The following is a 27,427-nucleotide window of genomic DNA, read 5'->3' on the forward strand; positions in this document are numbered from 1 at the left end:
AAGACTTCCAGCATCTGCAGAATCTCCTGTTTCTCTGATAAATGTACTTGCTTTGCAGATTGATCTATTTATGAATGGAAATCATGTGGAAACATTTAAAGAAGATTTTAACTATCCACATTTATCTGCATCAGAAGAAAATGCAGAACAGGAGCAGGATGATCTAACTGGTGCGTGAATACTGTTTTACCTCATGTAAAAATTGTTAAACAGATGTGTTAACCGGTATCAAAATTTTCATTCAGATTAATGTAAGCACTTAAATAATCATCCATATAAATATCTGGAATAACAAATTATCATTTTTAACAATTAAAAAAATTAAATTAAGATTAAAAGCAATCATAAAACCACCCTTTCAGAATACTCACCTGAAGGGTGGATGAAGAGAGGATGCGTCCCCGCAAGAAAGAATGTTAGAATTGGAGGTCACTATTTAAAAGTTGGTTGCCCATTTAAAACATTAGACCAAAATGTTTTCTCTCAGAACCTTTTGGATTTCTGTTTCTGAAAGCCTGATGGAAGCAGAACTTTATTTAAGCCAGAGACAGATAAGCCAAAGTTTAAGAAAGTAGATGAGAATATGGAATTGACTTTACAGTTCGATTGAGTGGCAAAGCAGGCTCAAATTACCTACTCCCACTCCTAACTGATGCTGGTTTTACTTGTCAAGGTGGCAATGGAGAAGGTGAAAGACAGTTCTGATGATGTTGTTTGGGATTTAGACCTTGATCAAGTTTGCAAGATTGTTGGCAAAAATCCTTCGTGCAGTTGCTGCCTTCCTGCAAAGTGAACATTTGGCAGGCTTGTATGTTTTATGAAAACTTCAAAGAACCTACCCCTAGCATTACATTTTGGCGTTTTCAGTCCCATCTTTACATTCTTTCACATCGTACCATAAGGATCTCGCTTTCACATAGATCATCATCAAACTCGGGCACATGATCTTCTAGCCGCATGCTTAACCCTAGTTTCTTTCCTATTACAACTCTCCCCATCGTAATACATTATGCACTTTCAGAGGTTACATTTTAGAGGTCAACTTTTATTTTGTCCACATTGTTGAGGATTGTTTATTCCATTGAAACTCCCAAAAATTGTATGGCTCATGTCTGCCAAACATTCACTTTTCCTACTTCTATTAATTATATTGAAATTAAATTTCATCATATTAAAGACACATAAGTATTTTGAAATCATCTGGAACAATGTACAAAATAACTTGTAATGAGTTTAAAAACAAGTGTGTTACAGAGACCTCAACCAAGACAAAGTGATGTTATGTCATAAATGGAAAATATGTACTCTGAAAAATCCAAGACATTGTACTGAAATTTGTAAATCTAGGAATACCTGTAAATAAAGCAATTTCAAATCTACTAATAGAAAATTTAATTGAACTTTCTGGTTTAATTTTGAGCATTTTAATGTTGTCTATCCACATATCTATGATGTGGCATTTCACCAGGAAAATTAGGAATAATGGTTTTGGTTTTTCAGGTGGAAATGCAGTTTGATTTGAATGAATAATTCAGTGAAAGAGGTCCCGAAGGAACATAGTTAGTATCGATTAATTCAAGTGCAAATTAGAACATTTTGCACCATAGAGGCAATTTAAAATATAATTTACAGAAAAATCAACGTGACTGAAAGGAAAGGGTAACTGGGAACATGACTCCGAAAGTTACCCACTGCTGAGGATTTTTTCATTTCATATTTTCATCTATTGTAAAATGACTGGTTGAGATTGAATAGTAAGAATATTCAACAATTGTATTATCATTATAAGGTTCTCTTTCTATGTGGGTTTAAACTCTGGTTGGTCTTTTTTTTTACTCCTAGCTGCTGCACTGTTCAGTGCTGTCCAGGACATGCTGTTCTCTTTACTATCAGTCCAACTATACCAATGCTGGATTATTGTCTATACGCTATAAAATGAATTGGATGTGTTTTTGAAGACCATAAGACCAAAAGAAATCAAAGTTCAAAGTATATTTATTATCCAAGTGCATATACTGGTATCACCCTGATTTTCATTTTCTTACAGCATTTCACAGTAGATGCAACGAAACATAATAGAATCAATTACAAACTAAAATGGACAAACATCCAATGTGCAAAGGACAACAAGCTATGCAAATACAAAAAGAAAAACAAATAATAAATAATATTGAGAACATGAGTTGTAGAGTCCTTGAAAGTGAGTCCAAAGTTTGTGGAATCAGTTCAGTGTTGAAGTTCAGCAGTCAGATGGTTGAAGGGTAATAGCTGTATTGGCCTATGGCTTCTGTACCCGATGGCAGCAGTGAGAAGAGAGCATGATCTTGGATGGTGGGGCTCCTTGATGATGGATACTGCTTTCTTGTAGATGTGCTCAGTAGTGGGGAAGGCTTTTCCTGTGATGGACCAGGCTGTATCCACTACTTTCTGTAGGCTTTTCTGTTCGTGGGCATTGGTGTTTCCGCACTAGGCTGTAAAGCAACTAGTAAAGAGAGAAATAGAGTTGATTTTGAGGTCAAAGAGGGAAAGTCGCCAGGATAGTAGTCATCAGCCTGATGCATTTATTCTGCTGCTCTTTCTGCAGGTGTTACTTCAACTACTCTGTATTTTCAGCATTTTCTTCTTCATTAATTTCCAGCATTTGCTGTTGACTAGCACTCTTTTGTGTCAGTCATCAATTACGTGAATAGATGTTGGCTTAAACCAGCTTGGGATGTTTAGAATCGTAGCTAGTTTCTTTAATTTAATCATGTCAAATTAATGTTTTCAGCATTGAAAGAATATTTTTGAATTTCATGGACCATCTAAAAATCTGTTTGTCTCTTACAGGTCATGTGTTTAATTATTACCCTTTAATTCTGTTTATTTTAATAGATTACATTTGCGTGGAATTTTAAATCCACATCTTGACTTACTAATAGAGTACTATGTTGTATTGTAATGGAATGTAGTTACACAATGTAACTTTTGAATCATTGCAGTTCTTCATTATACATTATCTATGACCCTTGCTTTTATTTAACTTTTTTAGATTTGCCTACTGGCCCTTGCAGCTATCGATTAGAAGAACTGGCCTACACCCGGAGTGGTGATAAAGGCAACACCGCTAACATAGGTAATTCATTATAGTTGAGTAAGTTAAACTATTGAATTGTGCAACTTCTAAAATAATTCTTCCCTAATATAGTGGCTTGCATTCTACCCCCTTTCACCACCGGGGCAGTCTCCCCATATCCTCCTCATTAATTCCTTTCACTCTCAGGAAAAGTAAAATATTCAGTTGTTCATGGCAACGGGTCACGTTTGCCAGAACCTTCATCTAAATTGACCTCTCCTCTTACTTTATTTCCCCAAAATGCTTTGGAAATTATTACTAATCTGATTTTTAATGCTTGTCATTTACTAATTAAAAATGAACAAGTCAGATACCTTTCGGAGATGATTTTAAGACTCCTTTCAACATTTTAATGTGACCATTTCTAGACTGCAATCCACTCTGCAGTCATCCCACATCAACACCTTTCCCTGTAGTATTTCACTGTGAAGGACCTCAACACCCTGCTCTTTTACTTCTTTCATCCCACCATCCAAGGCTCAAAGTATCATGTAAAATCATAATTTAATTGTACTTCATTCAATTTAATATACTACCTCATTTCTCAAACTACAGTCTTTCAATATGGAAACCAAATGCAAAATATCATTCAATCTGCAGACATGACTGAGTCTTCCATTACATCATTTTTGTTCTTTGTCATATTCCTTTTTAACCTAGAAATTGTATCATATATGGATATTTCTGTATTTACAAATGACACAAGAGTGTGTTGCTCTTGTGGCTGTATTTATGCCGATCACAGCATTGTAACTGAACGTTTTTGGTCACAATCCACAATGGTGCATTATGTAGTATAACATGCATAAATAGTAATTATTCAAACATCAAGACCTGATTCTTGCAGCAATCCATGAGCAACATCTTCCCAGTCTGAAAAGGAAATGTTTACCTTGACTTTGGCCTTCCATGTGATACCAGTCTTCAGCCCTCATTAACACATAACCCCACCCCCATGAGAACTTTTCCTGTGCGCCAGCCTATTTATACCTCACCCTATTAAATGCCTCTTAAAATCCATTACAGGTTCTACAGGTTTTCGTCTATTTATTCTGTTGTCCTCAGACAACTCAAGCAACTGATTACTTTCATACGCCCATACAAAGTTATTTGACACTGGCCTTGAGGCGATGGTGAAAGAAAGTCTCTGACATTAACAAGCATTTTTTTTAAAGTCTCTCAGTCCACTGAATAGATCATAGTACATTGTGAAGTACAGCAATGGAACAGGCCCTTCAACCCACAGTGTTTCACAGGACTACTTAAAGTAGTAATTAAATGCCAAACTAAACTAATCAAGCTTGCTCACTGTCTATATCCTTATCCCTCCATTCTGTGTCCATTCATACGTCTATCTTAGAGCCTTATAAACACCGCTACCATATTTGCATCCACTATTAAACATCTTTTATGTGACCTGATCAAGGGGCATAACATGATGAGATGGATTGATCATGTGGATAGTCAGAGGCTTTTTCACAAGGTGTAATGGCTAATATGAGAGGGCACAATTTTAAGGTGCTTGGAAGTAGGTACAGAGGAGATGTCAGGAGTAAATTCTTTTACACAGAGAGTGGTGAGTGTGTGGAATGGGCTGCTGGCAATGGTGGTGGAGGCAGATACACTAGGGCAGGGGTCAGCAACCTTTACCACTGAAAGAGCCACTTGGACCCGTTTCCCACAGAAAAGAAAACACTGGGAGCCGCAAAACCCGTTTGACATTTAAAATGAAATAACACTGCATACAACGTTTTGTTTTGCCTTTATGCTATGTATAAACAAACTATAATGTGTTGCATTTATGAAATTGATGAGCTCCTGCAGAGAAAACGAAATTACATTTCTGCATGCAACAAAAACATTTTGAACTCCGAAAATAAGACGTTGGGTTGAAGGTTACTTTTAAGTAAAATACTTAACGTCTATTTGAGTCCTTCTTGTATTTATGAAAAACGCTAAACTTAAATTTGCCACCAGCAGCAAACCAAAAATAACGTCAGCCAGCTGTCAACCTGAAAAATAAAAGGACTATTTCACTGAACAATGAAAACATATGAATATACGTAAAATAATAGGCAATTAAAATATTTATCATACTTGGTCAGGTTGACTCACACCTGACAATGCAGTCGTATTCGGTAGGGATGGATCGATGCTTAGGGGAGTGACCGGGAAGGATAATGTGTTTTTTCCCTCTCTGAACTCACAGAAGCGTTTCCCAAACGATGTTTGCATTGCGATGATTGCAGAATGTAAATACTCCGAATTTATCATGTCGTGACCTTGTTTGAACTCTCTCAAATTGGGGAAGTGAGACAATGTGCCTTTCTGTAAATCTCTGGCAAGCACTGTCAACTTGCGCTCGAATGCCAAAACATCCTCCAACATGTGCAGGGCTGTACGTCCTTTCCCCTGAAGAGCTGTGTCAGCGTGTTCAGGTGCGCTGTCATGTCTACCATGAAGTGTAGCTTTTCCAGCCACTCTGGCTGTTCCAGCTCAGGAAAGGTGAGCCCTTTGCTGCCCAGGAAAGTTTTCACTTCTTCCAGACACGCGACAAAGCGTTTCAGCACCTCCCCTCTGGACAGCCAGCGATTAAAAACACGTTGTAGCGGTGTGCTACACGCAGTCAGTAAACTGCAGTCAAAGATAGCTTTATTCGAACTAAACAGCCTTGCTTTTAAGCCTCCCTCAACCCGCCCCCCATGGGCGCGGATGCTGCAAAAGACACGTACTCACAAACCCCCGTAGGCTATCTCCCTTAGCCTGAACGCTGGCTAATTGTGAGTCGGTTTGGATGTGTCAGGAAATGGGTCGCCACAATGTCTTATTTAGATTGTACAAGATCACCATAATCTTCAAATTTAGAATTACATTTCAAAAACTAACAAACCAACATAAAATACATTTTAATTAAATACTGACCAATTATTTCCCAAAGCAACAGGGAGCCGCAGCACAGACGTAAAAGAGCCACATGTGGCTCCGGAGCCGCGGGTTGCCGACCCCCGCACTAGGGTCTTTTAAGGGACTCTTGGATAGGTACATGGAGCTTCGAAAAATAGAGGGCTATGGGTAACCCTAGGTAATTTCTAAAGTTCAGCATAGCTTTGTGGGCCAAAGGGCCTGTATTGTGCTGTGGTTTTTCAATGTTTCTACACCTGAGGTGTGAGGTGTTATACCTGAGAGATCAAATGTAATAGGAAAGTACAGTTAATGGCAGAACCCTTAACAATGTTGATGTACAACGGGGTCGTGGGATTCAAGTCCATAGCTCCCTGGCAGTGGCTGCACATCTTGATAGGGTGGTAAAGAAGACATATGGCATTATTACCTTTATTTATCAAGGCCTTAAGTTCAAGACTTGGGAAGTTTTGCTGAAGCTTTATAAACCCTGGTTAGGCTGCATATGAAGTATTGCAATCAATTTTGGTCTCCTCATTATAGGAAGGATGTAGAGGCTTTGGAGAAGGTGCAGAAGAGGTTTACCAGGATGATGCTTGGATAAGGAGGCATGTGCTATAAGATGAGGTTGGTTAAACGTGGAGTGTTTCTCTGAAGCAGCAGTTTAGAAAGTCATGAGACACTTAGATAGACAACCGTTATCTTCTTTCCAGGGTCAGAATGTCTAGTGCTAGAGGACATTCATTTGAGGAGAAAAGGAAATGAGCAGGACAAGTTGTTTAGATGGAGAGTGATGGGTGCCTGGAATGCAGTGCCAGTGGTGGTACAATAAGGGCACTCAAGAGGCTTTTTGATTGGACATGAATGAGCAGAGAATAGAGGGATATGGACCATGTGCAAATTGAAGGGATTAGTGTAATTAGGCATCATTAGCTTAATTAGTTCAGCACTACATCTTGTGCCAAAGGGTCTGTTTCTGTGCAGTACTGTTCTGTGTTCTCTGTTCAGTCAGTCAGCAGGTCCTGATCGTGCCTTTTCTGGCCTCATAATCACCTGAGATATAACTCATAAGTTTATTTTTATTTTTTTTCAATGATTACTTTGTGCAACCAGGCATCATTGCTCGGCACCCTCTCTATTATCCTTATTTACGGAAAGCAGTGACTGCCAGGGCTGTGGAGGACTATTTCCAGCATCTAATACAGAAGGAAGATTCTGGCACAATGATGGTAACCAGGTATGGACTTCCAATTACTCCAGGTAATAGCGGGGGAATACCCATTGTGGCCACTTTATTAGGTACAGCAGTCGAACCCAGTGTGGTTTTCTGCTGTAGGAGCAAGTGTAACCAGTGCCCCACCCCCTGATTGAAAGTGAGTTTAAATCATTATACGGTACATTCTCTACCCATTGAACTGGGTAGCCTTCTCAGCCTCATTTTTCCTCTGTTTCTATCTTTGTCTGTGTTTCTCTTAACTTTTGTCCAACCCCTAGCTACCCTTTCCAAATAATTATCTTCTCATTATTTTCCACCTTGGCCTCATGAGCTATTTCAGAATTCACAAAACTCTTTAAGGGTGATAAGTAATCTGAAAATATGTCTGGCTGTGAAGAAGAAGATCTCCCTCCAGCAATCATCAGCAAACTTTCTATAGTATACCGAGGTTGCAGATCTCATGCATTAAAGTTGAAAAGATTCCCTTGTGACCTAGAGAACTTTGGAGAATTGATGGAGAGGTTCTCTGAAAACTCATTTCACCCCTAGAATCAGATCACAAATGACATCAGTCTTTGGTTGGTGCTGCTCTCAACCTGTGCAGCGGATATATTAAATGAGAAAAGCTGGCTACTAATGTTGTTTACAGAAATCGGGAAGAGGAGATGTTCAGCCTAGATGCAGTCATTATTCTGTAAAGCTTGTTCTAGATATTGCACAAACCAGAATAGGTCTCAAATAGATAATTTAAAATATATTTAACTCCATTCTCCTTACTTGGAAAAGATGGTCACTTGGGAGAACAAATCATATCCAGACAAATTTAAGAAAAATACAAGAAATACATAAGGGCGAGAAGAATATGGTGTAGGACAGCTAATACATGCTTTGTCACAAATGAGAAAATCTGCAGATGCTGGAAATCCGAGCAACACACACAAGATGCTGGCCAGGCGGCATCTATAGAAAGGAGTACTGTCGATGATCCTGGCCAAAACCCTTCAGGAGGGCTGGATTAAAAAAAAGCAGAGGAGTAGATTTAAAAGATGGGGGAGGGGAGAGAGAAACACAAGGATATAGATGAAACCTGAAGGGCGAAGAGATGAAGCAAAGAGCTGGGAAGTTGATTGGTGAAAGAAACAGAAGGCCATGGAAGAAAGGAAATGGGGGAGGAGCACCAGAGGGAGGCAATGGGCAGACAAGGGGATGAGGTGAGAGAGGGAAAAAGGGATGGGAAATGGTGGGGGGGGGTGCATTACCGGAAGTTCAAAAAAATCCATGTTCATACCATCATATTGGAGGCTACCCAAATGGAATATAAGGTGTTGTTATGGAGAGAGAAAGAATATTATGTAGGATTTGGAGACATGGGATTTTACAGCAGGAAAATAGGCTTGTCCATATTGCCTGTCTGAACTACAGGTGTCCCCTGCTTTATGAATGTTTGCTTTACGACACTTTGCTTTTACAAAAGACCTGCATTCATAACCTGTTTTCACATTCTGAAGAGGATTTTTGCTTTTACGATCATTTTTCCTATATAAATTAATGGTTCTTCGCTTTACACCGTTTCAGTTTAAGAAAGGTTTCATAGGAACACTCTACCTTTGTAAAGGGGGGATACCTGTGCTTGCATTTCTCTCTTATCCCACTAAACGGTCCCTATCGGTACCTGCTCAAATATCATTCAAACATTGTAATTCTACCCACTTCAGTCACTTTCTTCTGGCATCTCTTTCCATGTGAAAGTCAGGAAGTGAAAAGGGGTTAAGGAGACAGACAGCCCACCTCCCTCAACAACATGTCTATCACTGGGTACTGCTGGGGGTGGGGGTGGTAAAGCCTCTGCACTGAGTCTGCTTCTGTGACTCAGGAGGGAACGGGGAAGAAGAGGCACATTGCAGTGATGGGAGATTTGTTAGTTAAGGGAATGACAGGAGGCTCTGTGGGTGAGAATGAGCATGTTGCCTCTCGGGTGCCAGGGTCAGGTATATCTCAGATCAAGTCCTCAGCATTCTTAATTATTTAGGAGGAGTGACAAGGTTCTGCATTGGGAGTTCAGGGAGCTAGGTGCCAGAACAGTTCGTGAAGAGGTTGTGGAGGCATTGTGTTGGTAAGACCTCAGACAAAGTTAGGAATGAAAAGGTTGCAAGTAGTGTCCTGAGCTGCCTATATTTCAATGCGAGAAATATCATTAACAAGATTGATGATAGTGCTGAAGATGAGATAACTGCTTTACAAACAGGCAATGTGCTGTGAGGAGAGACTGCTGATAGGGCAAAATTGCAGCCAACAGGATGAGTGCATTGTAAAAGGATGACAAAATTGAAAAGGGTGATTACAGGATTGAAGGTGTGATATTTGAATGTATGCAATATATGGAATAAGCTAGATGAACTTGCAGCACAGCTGCAAATTGGCATGTATGATGTTGTAGGCATCACTGAATCATGGCTGAAAGAAGATTATAGCTAGCCAGTAAATTTAAGTAGGAGACAAAAGTTCCTTCAGATATAGTAAGTGTAAAAGAGAGGCAAGAGTGGGTATCAGACCACTGGAAAACGATGCTGGAGAGGTAGTAATGGGGACCAACAAATTGGCGGACGAACTGAATAAGTATTTCGCATCAGTCTTTATGGTGGAAGTTCCAGGTGTTGGAGGCATGAAATGTGTGAAGTTAAGTCTCGTGTGAAACTGAAATGTCTGAAAGTAGATAAGTCTCCTGGACCAGATGGTATACAGTCCAGAGTTCTGAGAGAGTGGCTGAAGAAAAGTAATGAATCTCTAGATTCTGGAATGGTTCCTGAAGACTGGAAAATTGCAAATGACACTCCACTCTTCAAGAAGGGAGAGAGGCAGAAGAAAGGAAATTATAGACCAATAAGTCTGATCTCAGTGGTTGGGAAGATGTTGGAGTCGATTGTTAAGGATGTGGTTTCAGGGTACTTGGAGGGACATGATAAAAAAGAGAAAATCTTGCCTGAAAAATCTGTTGGAATTATTTGAAGAAGTAACAGGCAGGAGAGACAAAGGAAAATCGGTTGATGTTGTGTACTTGGGTTTTCAGAAGACGTTTGATACATGAAGCTGCTTAACAAGCTACAAGCCCATGGTATTACAGGAAAGATTCTAGCATGGATAAAGCAGTGTGGCTGATTGGCAGGAGGCAGAGAGTGGAGATGAAGGGAGCCTTTTCTGGTTGGCTGCCAGGGACTAGTAGTGTTCCACAGGGGTCTGTTGGGAAGGATTCATTTTTACATTATATGTCAATGGTTTGGATGATGGAAATGATGGCTTGTTTGCAAAGCTTGCAGATGATATGAAGATAGGTGGAGGGGCAGGTAGTTTTGAGGAGTAGAGAGGCTGCGGAAGGACTTAGACAGATTAGGATAATAGGCAAAGAAATGGCAGATGGAATAGTGTTGGGAAGTGTATGGTCATGCACTTAAGAAGAAATGAAAGGGTTGACTGTTTTCTAAATAGAGCGAAAATACAAAAACTGAAGCGCAAAGGGACTTGCGAGTCCTTGTGCAGGATTCCCTAAAAGTTAATTTGTAGGTTGAGTCTGTGATGAGGAAGGCAAATGCAATATTAGTATTCATTTCAAGAGGACTAGAATATAAAAACAAGGATGTAATGTTGAGACTTTATAAAACACCATTGATGTTGCGACAGGCACCTATCCATATGGATAGCTGGAATGGCCCTTTTAAAGATTCAGGACTGACCCATGAATTGGCATCATGGTTTGGGCGTCAAGAATTGAGTATTCAAGAGCATAGGAACTGAAGTTCAGGGTTCATACGTAAGCTTCACTAGTGATTTAGTCTAATTTGTTTTGTTCTCAGTTCTTGATCCATTTTGATACTGTGTCTCAATCCTTGCTTCAGATACTCCAGCATTTGGGTCCAAGCCATCCTCGTCACAGTATGATTGAGCCAACATGGACCCAGTGGTTCCATGTATCGGAGGCTTTCATCACCTGTGGCCAGACAGAGTGAGAATATTTCAAGACAGAGCCTGGAGGTACATGGCCACCAGGTTGCCTTGAGAGAAGCCAAAGTCACTTGGGTGAGGTTGTCTTTCACTCTGCAGAGCCAGGCGATCTATGAGCCCAGAGAGATCCGATAGTGATGCAGGTTCTTGCTGCAGCTTCCTTGTCCACTGCTGATTAGTGTTTGAACTCCAGTCATCATAGTTCCATTTCAGTTACTAGCTCTAACATCACACCAGATAACAATCTGCACTACTATTCAAATAGGTGAAGATCAAACTCGAGTTAATATCTGTAAACCTCCAAATGAGGAATGGCCAAACTCACTGTTACCAAAAATCAAGCACCCAGCAATATTCCTCAGAGACGTTAACAATCCTCATTCAGAAAACAATACAGCCGGAGATACGATCAGTCATTGGGCATTTAATAACAACTTTCAATTACTCTATGATCCTAAAGATAAAGGGACATTCTTCTCAGCTAGATGGCAACAAAATTACACAACACACCTCTGTTTTGTAATAACAGTCAACTTGACCAGCAACTTGAGAAATCCTTGGTGATTTTCCTCATAGTCAGCACAGACCCATGCTAATAGCAGTTGGGTCCCAAATCTCACTCATCTCTCCATCCCAAAACTCAGATGGAATTTCAGAAAAGCAAACTGGGAAAATTTCATCTTGCAAATCAACAATAAGTGTAGTGAAATACCACCCACCACCGAAAATTTCCTCCGATTTCATAGACTCGTGCTAATATGTGCAGAAGAGGTGATACCGAGAAGTTATTGACAAGAATACATTCCTTGTTGGTCTAAGGAAGGTGAGGAACTACTTAAAGAGTTATAAAACAACAGGCAATGCAACTACAGTAATGATCTCTGCAAATCGCTGCACAATGACTGATGAAACAGATGGATGGAAACTGTCAAAAATAGAGACTTCACTCATTCCAGCAAACTTACATGGACTCCTCAAAAACCTAGACCCCAACACAGCACCAAAGCAACATGCCAATTATCCAGTCATGCAGACACAGTGGCAAAACACAGATGAAGTTGTACCAGTGCCTTATAAAGGCTCAGCATCACATCCTTGCTCTTGTATTCTAGACCTCTTGAAATGAATGCTAACATTGCATTTGCCCTCCTCACTACTACCTGCAAGTTAACATTTAGGTTGTTCTGTACAGAGACTCCAAGTCACTTTGCATCTCAGATTTTTAGGTTTTATCTCCATTTAGAAAATATTCTGCACATTTATTTCTACGACCAAAGTGCATGACCGTGTATTTTCCAACATTGTATTTCATTTGCTGCATTCTTGTCCATTCTCCTAATCTGTCAAAGTCCTTCTGCAGCCTTCCTGTTTCCTGAAGACTTCCTGACCCCCTGCAAAACACCATTAGTCACTGGCAGCGAACCAGAAAAGGATATTTTTATTCCCACTCACTACCTCCTACCAATCAACCAATACTCTAACCATGTTAGTAACTTCCCTGTAATACCATGGGCTCCTAACTTGGTAAGCAGACTCATGTGTGGCACCTTGTCAAAGACCTTCTGAAATTCCAAAATATACAACTTCCAATATATCCCCTTTATCTATCCTACTTGTAATCTCCTTAAAGAATTCCAACAGGTTCGTCAGGCAGGATTTTCCCTTAAAGAAACCATGTTGACTGTGTCCTATCTTGTCCTGTATTACCATATGCACCATAACCTCATTGCTAACAATTGACTCCAATATCTTCCCAATCACTGAGGTCAGTCTAACTGGTCTATAATTTCCTTTCTGCTGCCTTCCTCCTTTCTTAAAATGTGGAGTGATATTTGCAATTTTTTAGTCCTCTGGTACCATCCCACAGTCCAATGATTTTTTCAAGATTGGTATGCCTCCACTACCTCTACCTCTTTCAGAACCCTAGGGTGCAGTTCATCTGGTCCAGGTGACTTAGATACCCTTAGGTCTTTCAGCTTTTTAAGCACCTTCTTCCTTGTAATAGTAACTGCATTCACTTCTCTTCCCTCACACCCTTCAACACTTGGCACACTGCTAGTATCTCCCACAGTAGATTAATGCAAAATACTCACTTAGTTCATATTACAATTACAGCACGGAAACAGGCCATCTCGGCCCTTCTAGTCTGTGCTGAACGCTTACTCTCACCTAATCCCACCGACCAGCACTCAGCCCATAACCTGCCATTCCTTTCCTGTCCTGTCCATATACCTATCCAATTTTGCTTTAAAAGACAATACCAAACCTGCCTCTACCACTTCTGCTGGAAGCTCATTCCACACAGCTACCACTCTCTGAGTAAAGAAATTCCCCCTCATGTTACCCTTAAACTTCTGTCCCCTAAGACTCAACTCAAGTCCTCTTGTTTGAATCTCCCCTACTCTCAATGGAAAAAGCCTATCCACATCAACTCTATCTATCCCCCTCATAATATTAATTACCTCTTTCAAGTCCCCCCTCAACCTTCTACACTCCAAGGAATAAAGGCCTAACTTGTTCAATCTTTCCCTGTAACTTAGGTGCTAAAACCAAGGTAACATTCTAGTAAATCTTCTCTGTACACTCTCTACTTTGTTGACATCTTTCCTATAATTCAGTGACTAAAACTGTACCCAATACTCCAAATTCAGCCTTACCAATTTTAATATTACATCCCAACTCCTATACTCAATGCTCTGATTCCTAAAGGTTTCTTCACCATCCTCTCCACATGAGATTCCACCTTCAGGGAACTAGATCACTCTGTTCTACTGCATTCTTCAATGCACTACCATTTACCATGTACTATTTGGATTATTCCTACCAAAATATAGCACCTCACACTTATATGACAAACAACATTGGACCCAGTACAGATCCCTGAGGCACACCACTAGTCATAGGCCTCCAACCTGACAAACAGTTATCCACCACTACTCTCTGGCATCTCCCATCCAGCCACTGTTGAATCCATTTTACTACTTCAATATTAATACCTAACGATTTAACCTTCCGTGTGGAACCTTATCAAAGGCCTTACTGAAGTCCATATAGACAACATCCACTGCTTTACCCTCGTCAACTTTCCTCGTAACCTGTTGACTGTTTCTAATCAAACCCTGTCTATCAGATAATTATATATACCATCTCTAAGAATAGTTTCCATTAATTTACCCATCACTGACGTCAAACTGACCGGCCTGTAATTGCTAGGTTTACTCTTAGAACCCTTTTTAAACAATGGAACCAGATGATCAATATGCCAATCCGCTGGTACCATCCCCATTTCTAATGACATTTGAAATATTTCTGTCAGAGCCCCTGCTATGTCTACACTAACTTCCCTCAAGGTCCAAGGGAATATCCTGTCAGAACTCAGAGACTTATCCACTTTTATATTCTTCAAAAGCACCAGTACTTCCTCTTCTTTAATCATCATAGTTTCCATAACTACCCTACTTATTTCCCTTACCTTACACAATTCAATATCCTTCTCCTTAGTGAATACCGAAGAAAAGAAATTGTTCAAAATCTCCCCCATCTCCTTCGGCTCCACACATAGCTGTCCACTCTGATTCTCTAAGGGACCAATTTTATCCCTCACTATCCTTTTGTTAGTAATATAACTGTAGAAACCCTTTGGCTTTATTTTCACCTTACTTGCCAAAGCAACCTCGTATCTTAGCTTTTCTAATTTCTTAAGATTCTTCTTACATTCTTTATATTCCTCAAGCACCTCATTTACTCCATGTTGCCTATATTTATTGTAGATATCTCTCTTTTTCCAATATCCCTTAAAAACCATGGCTCTCTCAAACTTTTAACCTTTCCTTTCAACCTAACAGGAACATAAAGATTCTCTACCATCAAAATTTCACCTTTAAGTGACCTCCATTTCTCTATTACATCCTTCCCATAAAACAAGTTGTCCCAATCCACTCCTTCTAAATCCTTTCGCATCTCCTCAAAGTTGGCCTTTCTCCAATCAAAAATCTCAACCCTGAGTCCAGTTCTATCCTTCTCTATAATTATATTGAAACTAATGGCATTGTGATCACTGGACCCAAAGTGCTCCCCAACACATACCTCCGTCACCTGACCTATTTCATTCCCTAACAGAAGAAACAACACTGCCCTTTCTCTAGTTGGTACCTCTATGTATTGCTGCAAAAAACTAGCCTGCACACATTTTACAAACTCCAAATCATCCATCCCTTTTACAGTATGGGCTTCCCAGTCTGTGTGTGGAAAATTAAAATCTCCCACAATCCCAACCCTGTGCTTACTACAAATATCTGCTATCTCCTTGCAAATTTGCTGCTCCAATTCTCGCTCCCCATTAGGTGGTCTATAATACACCCCTATAAGTGTTACTACACTTTTCCCATTCCTCAATTCCATACAAATAGCCTCCCCAGATGGGCCCTCTAATCTATCCTGCCAGAGCACCGCTGTAATATTTTCTCTGACAAGCAACGCAACACCTCCCCCTCTTGTCCCTCCGATTCTATCACATCTGAGCAACGAAATCCAGGAATATTTAGTTGCCAATCACACCCTTCCTGCAACCATGTTTCACTAATAGCTACAACATCATATTTCCAGGTATCAATCCATGCTCTAAGCTCATCCACCTTCCTTACAATGCTCCTAGCATTAAAATAAATGCATTTAAGAACTTCTCCACTTCTTCCTCTCTATTTATCTCTAACAGTCCAAAGAACTTTACTGTCTTTTTCTTCCTTCTCCCATACATCTGTTCCTACACTCTGGTTCCCTTCCACTCTCATATCTAGTTTAAATCCACTGGAGCCTCTCTAGCAAACCTACCTGCAAGAATATTTGTCCCCCTCCAGTTCAGATGTAAACCATCCTGCTGGAACAGGTCCCACCTTCCCTGGAAAACTGCTCAATTATCTATAAACCCAAAGCCCTCCCTCCTGCAGCATGTCTTCAGCCACGAGTTGACCTGTGCTATCTTATTATTTCTAAACCCACCTGCACATGACACTGGTAGCAATCCTGAGATTGCTATCCTGGAGGTCTTGTCCTTTAACTTGGCACCTAGCTCCCTAAACTCACCTTTCAGGACCTCCTCACTCTTCCTACCTCTGTCATTGGTCCCTACACGGACCACGACATCCAGCTGCTCACCCTCCCTCTTGAGAATATTGAGAACTCGATCCGAGATATCACAGACCCTGGCACCAGGGAGGCAACAGACCATCCTGGATTCTCGATCTCTTCCACAGAACCTCCTATCTGTCCCGCTAACTATCAAATCCCTTATCACTACTGCTCTCCTCTTTTCCTCCTTCCCTTCTGAGCTGAGGGTCCAGTCTCAGTGCCAGAGACGCAACCACGGCAACTTGTCCCCAGTAGGTCGTCCCCACCAACAGTATCCAAAACGGTATACTTATAGTTGATGGGAACAGCCACAGGGGTGCTCTGCTCTTCCTGTCTATTCCCCTTCCCTCTCCTGACAGTTACCCAGCTACCTGTCTCCTGACTCCTAGGGGTGACTATCTCCCTGAAACTCCTGTCTATTTCTGCCTCCTGAATGATCCGAAGTTCATCCAGCTCAGGATCACGATCAGGATCTGCAGCTGGATGCACCATTTGCAGGTGTAGTCATCAGGGACAGCTGTGCTTGCCCTGAATTCCCACATACTGTAAACGGAGCACTCAACTGCCCTAACTGCTGCCTCCATTACCTACTCCTAAGCTAAATAGATTAATTAAAGGGGCTTACCTGGCCTTACCTCACCTGGAGTGAAGCTCGTACTCAGCCTCTGCTCGCTATTTAAGTTCTCCCGCTGCCTCACGGACTGTCTTTCACGCGCTTGCGCAGTCTAGCCTCTTTGCTGCAATCAGTTTTAAAAAAACAGCTTTTCTCCAAGCTTCTTTTACTTCTTCCCTCTCCGCCTCTTGCTGCGATTTAAATCAGCTGTCATCTTCTTGACCCCGTTATTATTTTTCTGGCAGTCCCATATCTACTCTCATCTTTTTTTTACGTATTTGAAAAAGCCTTTACTATCCACTTTGATATTGTTTGTTAACTTGCTTTCATATTTCATCTTTTTCATTCCAATGATTCTTATAGTTTGCTGCAAGTTTTTAAAAGCTTCCCAATCCTCTGTCTTCCCTCTAATTTTTGCTTTATTGGAAGCCCATTAATTTTAACTTCCCTTGCCATTTGAGTATTTCTTCATTTTTGGAATACACCTCTCCTGCATCTTCCTCATTTTCCCCAGAAACCCTCACCATTGCTGCTCTGCTGTAATCCCGACCAGCATCTCCTTCCAATCTGTTTTGGCCAACTCCTCTCTAGCCTAGCGCTATGTTTCTCAGTCACTGAATATTGTGCATCTAGTTCAGAGAAAGGTATCATGCAAACATCATCAGTACGCAGCTCCAAACTATTATGAGAATAATCTCAGGAGCCCTAAAATGCACACCTATCCAATGGCTCCCAACAATGAGCAGAATAGCACCTCCGGAGATCCATAGAAGAGCAGCTTCAGCAAAACTCTACAAGCGTATCAAAAATATTCACAACGTTCCAGTTCATAAACAATTGAAATTGCACCCCCCAAGTTCCTGACTCCGATCCCGAAAACCTTTCTACAAGTTGAAAAACCTTGATTCCTGTGACGAACATGCTGAATGGCTCCAGTACTGGCACACCAAACATGCCCCACCCCCCATGGAGATCTGATCAATAACCCCCACCTCAATCTTCCCGGGCTTTACTACAACTACCAGAAAAAACTGGACAGCTGCAAGTAGTCTCAGACATCACCATGCCAAAACAACATAAGCACTACACCAGTGGGGCAACAGACAAACCCCAGCTTGCCTTTGTGTTGCCCCAACCCAGGACGTCCTCCACCTGGTCCAAACATGTCCTCTCACCAAGATCAGAGAAGGCTTTGCCACGGTCTATCAATGCTGCCACGAGCTGGACGATTGGCTTGACAATAACCAATTAGAAGTGCGAAGAAGGAGAAACACATGCCATATGAAACCAGGAGTCATCCTCAGAGGAAGTTTTGGGGGTAATTGTAGCACGCAAGCCAGTAGAAATCCTGTCCGTCTACAGGGATTTGGAAGAAGTGTTCAATAAAGGAAAGGCCTGAATTCTCCCACCACATTGCCCCTATGACTGTGCCATAGATCTACTGCTTGGTATTTGTACTCCACAGGGTCAATTATATACGCTCTCAGGCCATGAGAGAAGCACTATGGAGGAGTAGATAAAGGAGTCTCTTGCTTGGGTTTCATTTAGCCCTCCACCTCTCTCGCCGGTGCTGGCTTCTTCAAACAGAAGGACAGGAGTCTGCGGCCTTGCGTTGATTAGAGAGGACTAATTCATCAAGAATTGTTACCCCTTTCACACTCAGAACACTGCCTTCGGGATTCTACAAGGAGCAAGAGTATTCTTGAAGCTAGATTTATGTATATAACCTGGTTCATATAAAGGAGGGTGACAAGTGGAAGACAGCATTCAACACACAGACAGGGCACTATGAGTACCTGGTCATGCCCTTCGGCCGTGCGAATACACCAGCAGTTTACCAGGCCTTTATAAACAACATGCTCTGTGTTGCTTTCCATAAATACACCTTGGTCTACTTGGACGACATCCTAATTTTCTCGAAGTCCATGGAGGAGCATCGCTCACATCAGAGGTATCCTAAAGAGGCTTCTTGATGATGGATTTTATGTTAAGCTGGAAACTGAATTTCACTTAACCAACATTTTAATTTTTGGGCTTCATCATCTCTAATGGTAGTCTCAAGATGGACCATAGTAAGACACAGGTGGTTGGAGATTAGCCACAACCATACAATGTGAAACAAGTCCAATGATTCCTGGGATTTGCCAGCTTTTACTGGAAATGTATCAGAAACTTCAGCTCAGTGGCAGCTCTGCGGACAGCACTAATCAAGAGATCCGCGGGTCCTTTTGTTTGGACCACCGAGGCAGAGGCTGCTTTCGCCAAGAGGCTGAATTCCAGACAGGCCAGGTGGTCTTTGTTCTTTGCCACTTTAATTTCATCCTGACTTAATTGACCGTGGTCAAAAAAACTAAAAGGCAAATGCCTTGTCCCATAAGTTTGATGAACCGGAATGAGAAGAGCAGCCTACCACCAGTTTGCCCCAAACCAAGGTGGTAGTGCCAATTCATTGGGTATTCAACACTCTTGTTCTCAGGGCCCAAGCGCTAGGCAAGATTCCTAAGAATGGTCATCTGTTCGACCCAAGTTCCATCCGGTCCCAGCTACTCCAATGGGGAAATTGCTTGGGAATGATCTCTCAACCAGGGATTGGCAGGGTCCTTGTGTTTATCAAGAGGAGGTATTGGTTACCCGGAATAATGAGGTGTAAGTTTGGACCCTAACATGATAATTTCAGAATTTGGATTTAGTTTTTAAATATCCAGTTATTTTTTAAATTGAGTCTTCTGATATTAGTGTAATAGCCCATTAATTTCAACCCATAGTATAATTTAGGAAAGAAAAGTAACCACCCTTGCCTAGTTTTTTTTTTACTTATTTTTTACATATAACAAAACTAGAAAGAAATCATTCAGCCTGTTCAGCAGATGCTGCCTCTCTCAGTAGGGAATTCCCATTAACCCCATTTCCCCCCCCCCACCTTATTTCCCTATATCCCTGCAACACTTTTTCCTCAATCATTGTATTTGAAACTTTTTGTAATCAATCCATACCATAGCAACCTAATCATCCAAAATATAGGTCGGGTGAGCAAAATGGACAACCTGAAAGAAACTTCAACAGATGAATCAAGTTCTGCACAGACAACATTCAAGGTGAGAATCAAAACCCATGTCCCTAGAGATGAGAATCAGTAGCACTGATTTTTGCACCATCCTGCCACCACGTCACACCAAATCTGATGGCAGGTGATAGGTCACTATGAATGATACTGATAAACTGGTAAATTGGGTGAGGCAGTGATGGATAGAATTTAATCCTGATAAACGGAGGCGATACATTTTGGAGGGTCCACTAAGGGCTTGTCATCTACAATGACAATATTGAGGAAATAAGTCCAAAGGTCTCAGATAGTGGCAGTGCAGGTAGGTCGGGTGTGGAAGATATTTGCTTTCATTTGCCATAGCATAAAACATAAGAGCAGCAAGATTTTGCTAAAACATTATAAGCATTGGTTAGGCTCCGAATGGGCTAATGTGTGTAGTTCTGGTCACCACACAATATAGTGTGATTGCACAGGAGAGTACAGTGGAGATTCACAGGGATGTTCCCAGGGATGGAACACTTCAGTCAGGATAGGCAAGATTAATTTTCTTTAGACCAGAGGAGATTGAGGGGGATCCTGACAGATGGTGCAATAGATAGGGTTTAAAACAGCATAGGTTTAAGAGTAAGATGTTTGCAGGGTATCTGAGATAAAATGAGCTTTGTAAAAACTGGTCAAAAGATTAGAACACACGGGACCCAGAGTCAATTAGCTAATTGGATACAAAATTAGCTTTGTGGTAGGATGGAGAGGGTGGTAATGGAGGATTGTCTGTCAGATTGGAAATCTATGCTGTGGGGATCAATGCTGAGGCCACACCTCTTTCACTTGCTCCCCCTAATAAACCATTCACTAAAAGCCTAAATTTCATCTGTCTGTGGAACTAGACTCCATTATAATCATCCCATGCATTAACTAAATTCTCCCATGTTTACCCTTGGTAAAATACCAAACACAAGAAATCAGGCCCCAAAACTGGTCACTAGCAAGTTCTAATTACTTAAGCATTTACCTGTACAATTGCCCAATTACTTGCACAACTGCCAAACAAAAGCAGCTTATTTACTACTATCTAGGACTGTGAATGAAACAACAGAATTAGATCAAAAATAAATGCTAACTGCAAAACTTAAATTCTCTAAACCCTTAAAATTCCCCCACACACTGAAATTCCAAATTCCATATACGGGGCTGCTCAGTGGAACTGAGGCCATTGAAGATAACTGGTTTGGAAGGTTGAAGCACTTGTGTAGCACAGATATTACTTTCCATTTGTTAGCCATACCTGATTATTGGAACCACATAATACAGACCAGTGCGGCACAGGAACAGGCCTTTTGGCCAACCATGATAGCAATCTAACTGTATGAATTCTGTATCCCTCCATCCCTCCATATGTCTATGCCTAAATGCCTCTTGAACATCACTATCATGTCTGCTTTTTGCCACTTCCCCTAGCAGTAAGTTGCAGGTGGTTCAGTGATACTACCTCTGTTACTCCAAGGAAGAGAACTCCTCAGTTACCAAGAGAAGAAATGTCCCCTCATCTATCTGAAGTGTGTAAACCACTCCACTTCTGAAACTGCATCCCTAGTACCAGTGACCTTGAACCCCACCTCAGGGGAAGCAATCTCCTCAGAATGGAATGTTTCGGTCAGTTCACCGCTCATTCCTTGTACTGAAGCCCAATGAGTGTGAATCAAAACCTTCCTCATGCCTCCCTTTCCAGGAATTATCCTTGTGACCTTCCCTCCAGTGCAGGTATTCCTTCCTTAAAGGTGGAGACCCAGTATTATACAGGGAACTCCAGATGGGTCTCAGCTGTAAAGTTGCACCCAAACCTGCCTAATATTACACTTAACTTGCTGACATAAAGGACAATGTTTCTTCTAGCTAAAAATTATACAGCCACCCCCACCTCCACCACAGGGGATAAATCAGGGGGCCAGTTTATGGGCATTGCAACAAAGGAGTAAGGAGCAGGGATGCAGGGAGCACACGGGGAGATGGGAGAGAGTTGCTGCCATAAACAAGCTGGAAACACACTGGCTAGGTGAAACAAAAACGAGCAGCAAACCCTCGAGTCTGTCCCGCCCAGCGGAAAGCCATGTGCAGACTGAAGAGAATCAGCACAATAATTAGCACTGACTTTGTGGGCCAGAAGGCCTATGCTGCAACTTCCATGATTAGTGTTCTATTCAGCCCATTGATTTGCACTAGACCCCAGTACAACAATCCTCATTCTTTTCCCATAGTACAGGCAGAATTCTCCCTCCTTTTCCCTTCAGAAAGCCCTATTAGACCACTTCTAACAGGTTAGAATTATACAACACAGAAAATGTCCCTAAGACCCAGCTGGTCCGTGCTAACCCAAATTTCCATCTAATCTAATCCCATTTGTCTACTTCCCCCTATCCATGTAAGTGTCTAAGTACTTTTTAATGAAGCACTTCTGGCAGTTCACTGACCGTGCTGTGGGTAAAAAAGTTGCCCCTCATGTTCCTTTTACATTATCTTCTCACCTTTAACTTATGTCCTCTAGTTCTTGATTCCTCAACCCTCTCCAACCTTCCACACAACCAGAAAAGGTGGGGCTTCCTTCTCACAGAGACAGCCCCCCCCCAATAACACACACCCCCACACACCTGACCCCAACAGAAACAGTAGTGTGAACTGATCATAGGAATCCAAATCACCCAACTGCACGCAGTCCGACCAGCGTGTCCCAATCAGCTATAAGTAAAACCAGCTCAAGGACTGATTCCCCCAATTCCCAAGCCCACTCCCCCCAACACAGGCCCCAGCACCAACTCACTAAATATAAACCAGCCAAGGAAACATTCATCAGAATTTACCCCAATAATCACAGGTGTAATCATGACCATAGTTTAGATGGAGTGAATGGGTTATGGGGAATGAATTGTTGAACATGGGCACCATTTCCAAATAACCACAAGCCATGACTCATTGCCACAGACCAACAAAAAAAAACACACCCTACTCAAAAATAAACCAGCATGGATTTCAGAGCCACAGAGAAAAATTCAGAACACCGTCGTGGGTTTGGAGACAAGAAGTAAACTGAACAGCCACCCTAATTCCAAGAGGAAAAGCAGCAGAAGAGTTGGTGAAATTTAAACAGCCGCTAAAATGTGCCTTTCAACCCATGCCAACCACTCACCCCCAACCTACCCAGAGCAGTTTGGGCTATCTTTGGACAGGATATGTCAGGACAAAGTTTTGAATTGGCTAAAACTGAAACTCAAGTCTGGAGTGCAGGCCCTTGGTTGTACTGTTTGGGTGTTGTATGATCCCAGTGCTTTTATACGATAATAAATGTATCAGTATAAGAGTGTATCAGTAAACCAAATTGTGTGAATGTATCTTGAGTACTGTATTATGGTTAGTGCAGAGCAGGGGATCTGTCAGTCTGAGATGTCCATACCAGCCAGAGTATGTCTAGAAGCAACCCAGTCAGTTTTTTTACACCAGCTATCGCCAACATCACTACACACTCCTTTATTCAACTCCCTTATGAATGTGTTTTTTTTTAATGATTGGATTCTTCTGCCAAACAACTTTGTTCTGTGTCCCCTGTTTCTTGGCTCCTCTGCCAATGGGAATATTTTCACTCTACCTCTACTGTCTTCATGTATTTAAGTGCCTCCATTTGTCTGCCACATTAATTCAACATCCAGTCCCATTCTGATCTTTCTGTCTGTGACCACACAACCTTGAGAAAAACATCTCATTTTCCATTTGGGCACTTCAGGACTCTGCACTGAATTCTTCAACTTTGGATATCTTAAGTTCCTTCCTTCCTTCCTTCCTTCCCTCCCTCCCTCCCTCCCTCCCTCCCTCCCTTCCTCCCTCCCTCCCTCCCTCCCTTCCTCCCTTCCTTCCTCCCTTCCTTCCTCCCTTCCTTCCTTCCTTCCTTCCTTCCTTCCTTCCTTCCTTCCTTCCTTCCTTCCTTCCTTCCTTCCTTCCTTCCCTCCTTCCCTCCTTCCCTCCTTCCCTCCTTCCCTCCTTCCCTCCTTCCCTCCTTCCCTCCTTCCCTCCTTCCCTCTTTGAATTGATTTGACTTTAATTTGCGTGAGGAGTAAAAATCTTTGTTACTCTCTATACGGATTATAGTAATTTGTAATAAATAGTAAAGATATACAACAGAACAGTCAATATAGCTTAGAAATACAATTGTGTCAGCATGAATTAATCAGTCTGATGGCCTAGTGGAAGAAGCTATCCTGGAACCTGTTGGTCCTGGCTTTTATGCTGTGGTACCATTTCCCGGATGGCAGCAGCTGGAACAGTTTGAGGCTGTGGTGACTCAGATCCCCGATGATCCTTCAGGCTCTTTTTAAACTCCTGTCTCTGTAAACGTCATGAATCATGGGAAGTTCACACCTACAGATGCGCTGGGCTGTCTGCACCACTCTCTGTTGTGTCCTGCGATTGAGGGAAGTACTGTTTCCGTTCCAGGCAGTGATGCACTCGGTCAGGATGCTCTCAACTATAGAAAGTTCTTAGGATTTGGGAATATGCCAAACTTCTTCAACCGTCTGAGGTGCTTTTCTCGCCACATAGACAGTATGTACGTGAGATCCTCGGTGATATGAATGCCGAGGAACTTAAAGCTGGTCACCCTCTCAACTCCAGATCCATTGATGTCAATAGACATAGTCTGTCTCCATTCCTCCTCTAGTCCACAACCAGCTCCTTTGATTTCGCGACATTGAGGGAGAGGTTGTTTTCTTGACACCACTGTATCAGGGTGATGACTTCTTCTCTGTTGGCTGCCTTGTTATTATCATCTGCAAATTTAATTTGCGGATTGGAGTTGTGTGTGGCAACACAATCATGCCTATACAGATAGTAAAGGAGGGGGCATAGGATACAGCCCTGAGGGGTTCCTGTGTTGAGGGTCAGAGGGGTGGAGGTGAGGGAGCCCACTCTTACCACCTGCCGGCGATCTGACAGGAAGTCCAGAATCCAGCTGCACAAGGCAGGGTGAAGGCTGATTGTTTATTGAGATACAGCGCAGAGTAGGAGCTTCCAATCCTTTGGACCACCAAGCACCACCCAGCAACTCCCAATTTAACCCTTGCGTAGAACATAGAACAATACAGCACAGTACAGGCCCTTCAGCCCACAATGCTGTGCCAACCCTTAAACCCTGCCTCCCATATAACCCCCACCTTAAATTTCATATATAACCATATAACAATTACAGCACGGGAAACAGGCCATCTTGGCCCTTCTAGTCCATGCCGAACGCTTACTCTCACCTAGTCCCACTGACCCGCACTCAGCCCATAACTCTCCATTCCTTTCCTGTCCATATACCTATCCAATTTTACTTTAAATGACAATACCGAACCTGCCTCTACCACTTCTACTGGAAGCTCGTTCCACAGAGCAACCACTCTCTGAGTAAAGAAATTCCCTCTTGTGTTACCCTTAAACTTTTGCCCCCTAACTTTCAACTCATGTCCTCTTGTATGAATCTCCCCTACTCTCAATTTAAAAAGCCTATCCACGTCAACTCTATCTATCCCCCTCATAATTTTAAATACCACTATCAAGTCCCCCCTCAACCTTCTACGCTCCAAAGAATAAAGACCCAACTTATTCAATCTTTCCCTGTAACTTAGGTGCTGAAACCCAGGTAACATTCTAGTAAATCTTCTGTTTTGTTGACATCTTTCCTATAATTCGGTGACCAGAACTGTACACAATACTCCAAATTCGGCCTTACCAATGTATTGTACAATTTTAATATTACATCCCAACTCCTATATCAATGCTCTGATTTATAAAGGCCAGCATTCCAAAAGCTTTCTTCACCACCCTATCCACATGAGATTCCACCTTCAGGGAACTATGCATCATTATTCCTAGATCACTCTGTTCTACTGCATTCTTCAATGCCCTACCATTTACCATGTATGTCTTATTTGGATTTTTCCTACCAAAATGTAGCACCTCACACTTATCAGCATTAAACTCCATCTGCCATCTTTCAGCCCACTCTTCTAACTGGCCTAAATCTCTCTGCAAGCTTTGAAAACCTACTTCATTATCCACAACCTTAGTATCTACCTTAGTATCATCTGCATACTTACTAATCCAATTTACCACCCCATCATCCACATCATTAGTGTATATGACAAACAGCATCGGACCCAGTACAGATCCCTGAGGCACACCACTAGTCACCGGCCCCCAACCTGACAAACAGTTATCCACCACTACTCTCTGGCATCTCCCATCCAGCCGCTGTTGAATCCATTTTACTACTTCAATATTAATACCTAACGATTGAACCTTCCTAACTAACCTTCCGTGCGGAAACTTGTCAAAGACCTTACTGAAGTCAATATAGACAACATCCACTGCTTTACCCTCATCAACTTTCCTCGTTAACCTCTTCAAAAAATTCAATAAGATTTGTCAAACATGACCTTCCACGCACATATCCCTGTTGACTGTTCATAATCAAACCCTGTCTATCCAGATAATTATATATACCATCTCTAAGAATAGTTTCCATTAATTTACCCACCACGGACATCAAACTGACAGGCCTATAATTGCTAGGTTTACTCTTAGAACCCTTTTTAAACAATGAAACCACATGAGCAATATGCCAATCCTCCGGCATCATCCCGGTTTCTAATGACATTTGAAATATTCCTCCATATACCTGTCTAGTAGTGTCTTAAATTTCACTAGTGTATCTGCCTCCACCACTGACTCAGACAGTGCATTCCATGCACCAACCACTCTGAGTGAAAAACCTCTAATATTCCGTTGAACTTTCCACCCCTTACCTTAAAGCCATGTCCTCTTGTATTGAGCAGTGGTGCCCTGGGGAAGAGGCACTGGCTATGCACTCTATCTATTCCTCTTAATATCCTGCATACCTCTATCATATCTCTTCTCATCATCCTCCTCTCCAGAGAGTAAAGCCCTAGCTCCCTTAATTTCTAATCATAATGCATACTCTCTAAACCAGGCAGCATCCTGGTAAATCTCCTCTGTAACCTTTCCAATGCTTCCACATCCTTCCTATAGTGAGGTGACCAGAACTGGACACAGTACTCCAAGTGTGGCCTAACCAAAGTTTTATAGAGCTGCATCATTACCTCATGACTCTTAAACTCTATCCCTCGACTTATGAAAGCTAACACTCCATAAGCTTTCTTAAGTACCCTATCGACCTGGAGGCAACTTTCAGGGATCTGTGGACATGTACTCCCAGATCCCTCTGCTCCTCCACACTGCCGTATCCTTCCATTTACTTTGTACTCGGCCTTGAAGTTTGTCCTTCCAAAGGTACCACCTCACACTTCTCTAGCTTGAACTCCATCTGCCAAGTCTCAGCCCACTTCTGCATCCCATCAATGTCTTACT

The 27,427-nt window shown here is 41.8% G+C and overlaps 1 protein-coding gene across 2 annotated transcripts in view; it reads left to right on the forward strand.

The window, feature by feature from the left end:
• Window positions 1-27,427, forward strand: part of LOC132391519 (uncharacterized) — a 237,636-nt gene that overhangs the window by 205,654 nt on the left and 4,555 nt on the right. For both annotated transcript variants that reach the window (XM_059964806.1, XM_059964807.1), the window contains 3 exons: window positions 59-170; window positions 3,032-3,115; window positions 7,130-7,253. In XM_059964806.1, the coding sequence (XP_059820789.1) occupies window positions 59-170; window positions 3,032-3,115; window positions 7,130-7,253 (320 nt within the window). The remainder of the gene's footprint in view (window positions 1-58; window positions 171-3,031; window positions 3,116-7,129; window positions 7,254-27,427) is intronic.

Source organism: Hypanus sabinus, chromosome 3 (assembly GCF_030144855.1).
Source record: "Hypanus sabinus isolate sHypSab1 chromosome 3, sHypSab1.hap1, whole genome shotgun sequence".
NCBI classification, from domain to species: Eukaryota; Metazoa; Chordata; class Chondrichthyes; order Myliobatiformes; family Dasyatidae; genus Hypanus; species Hypanus sabinus.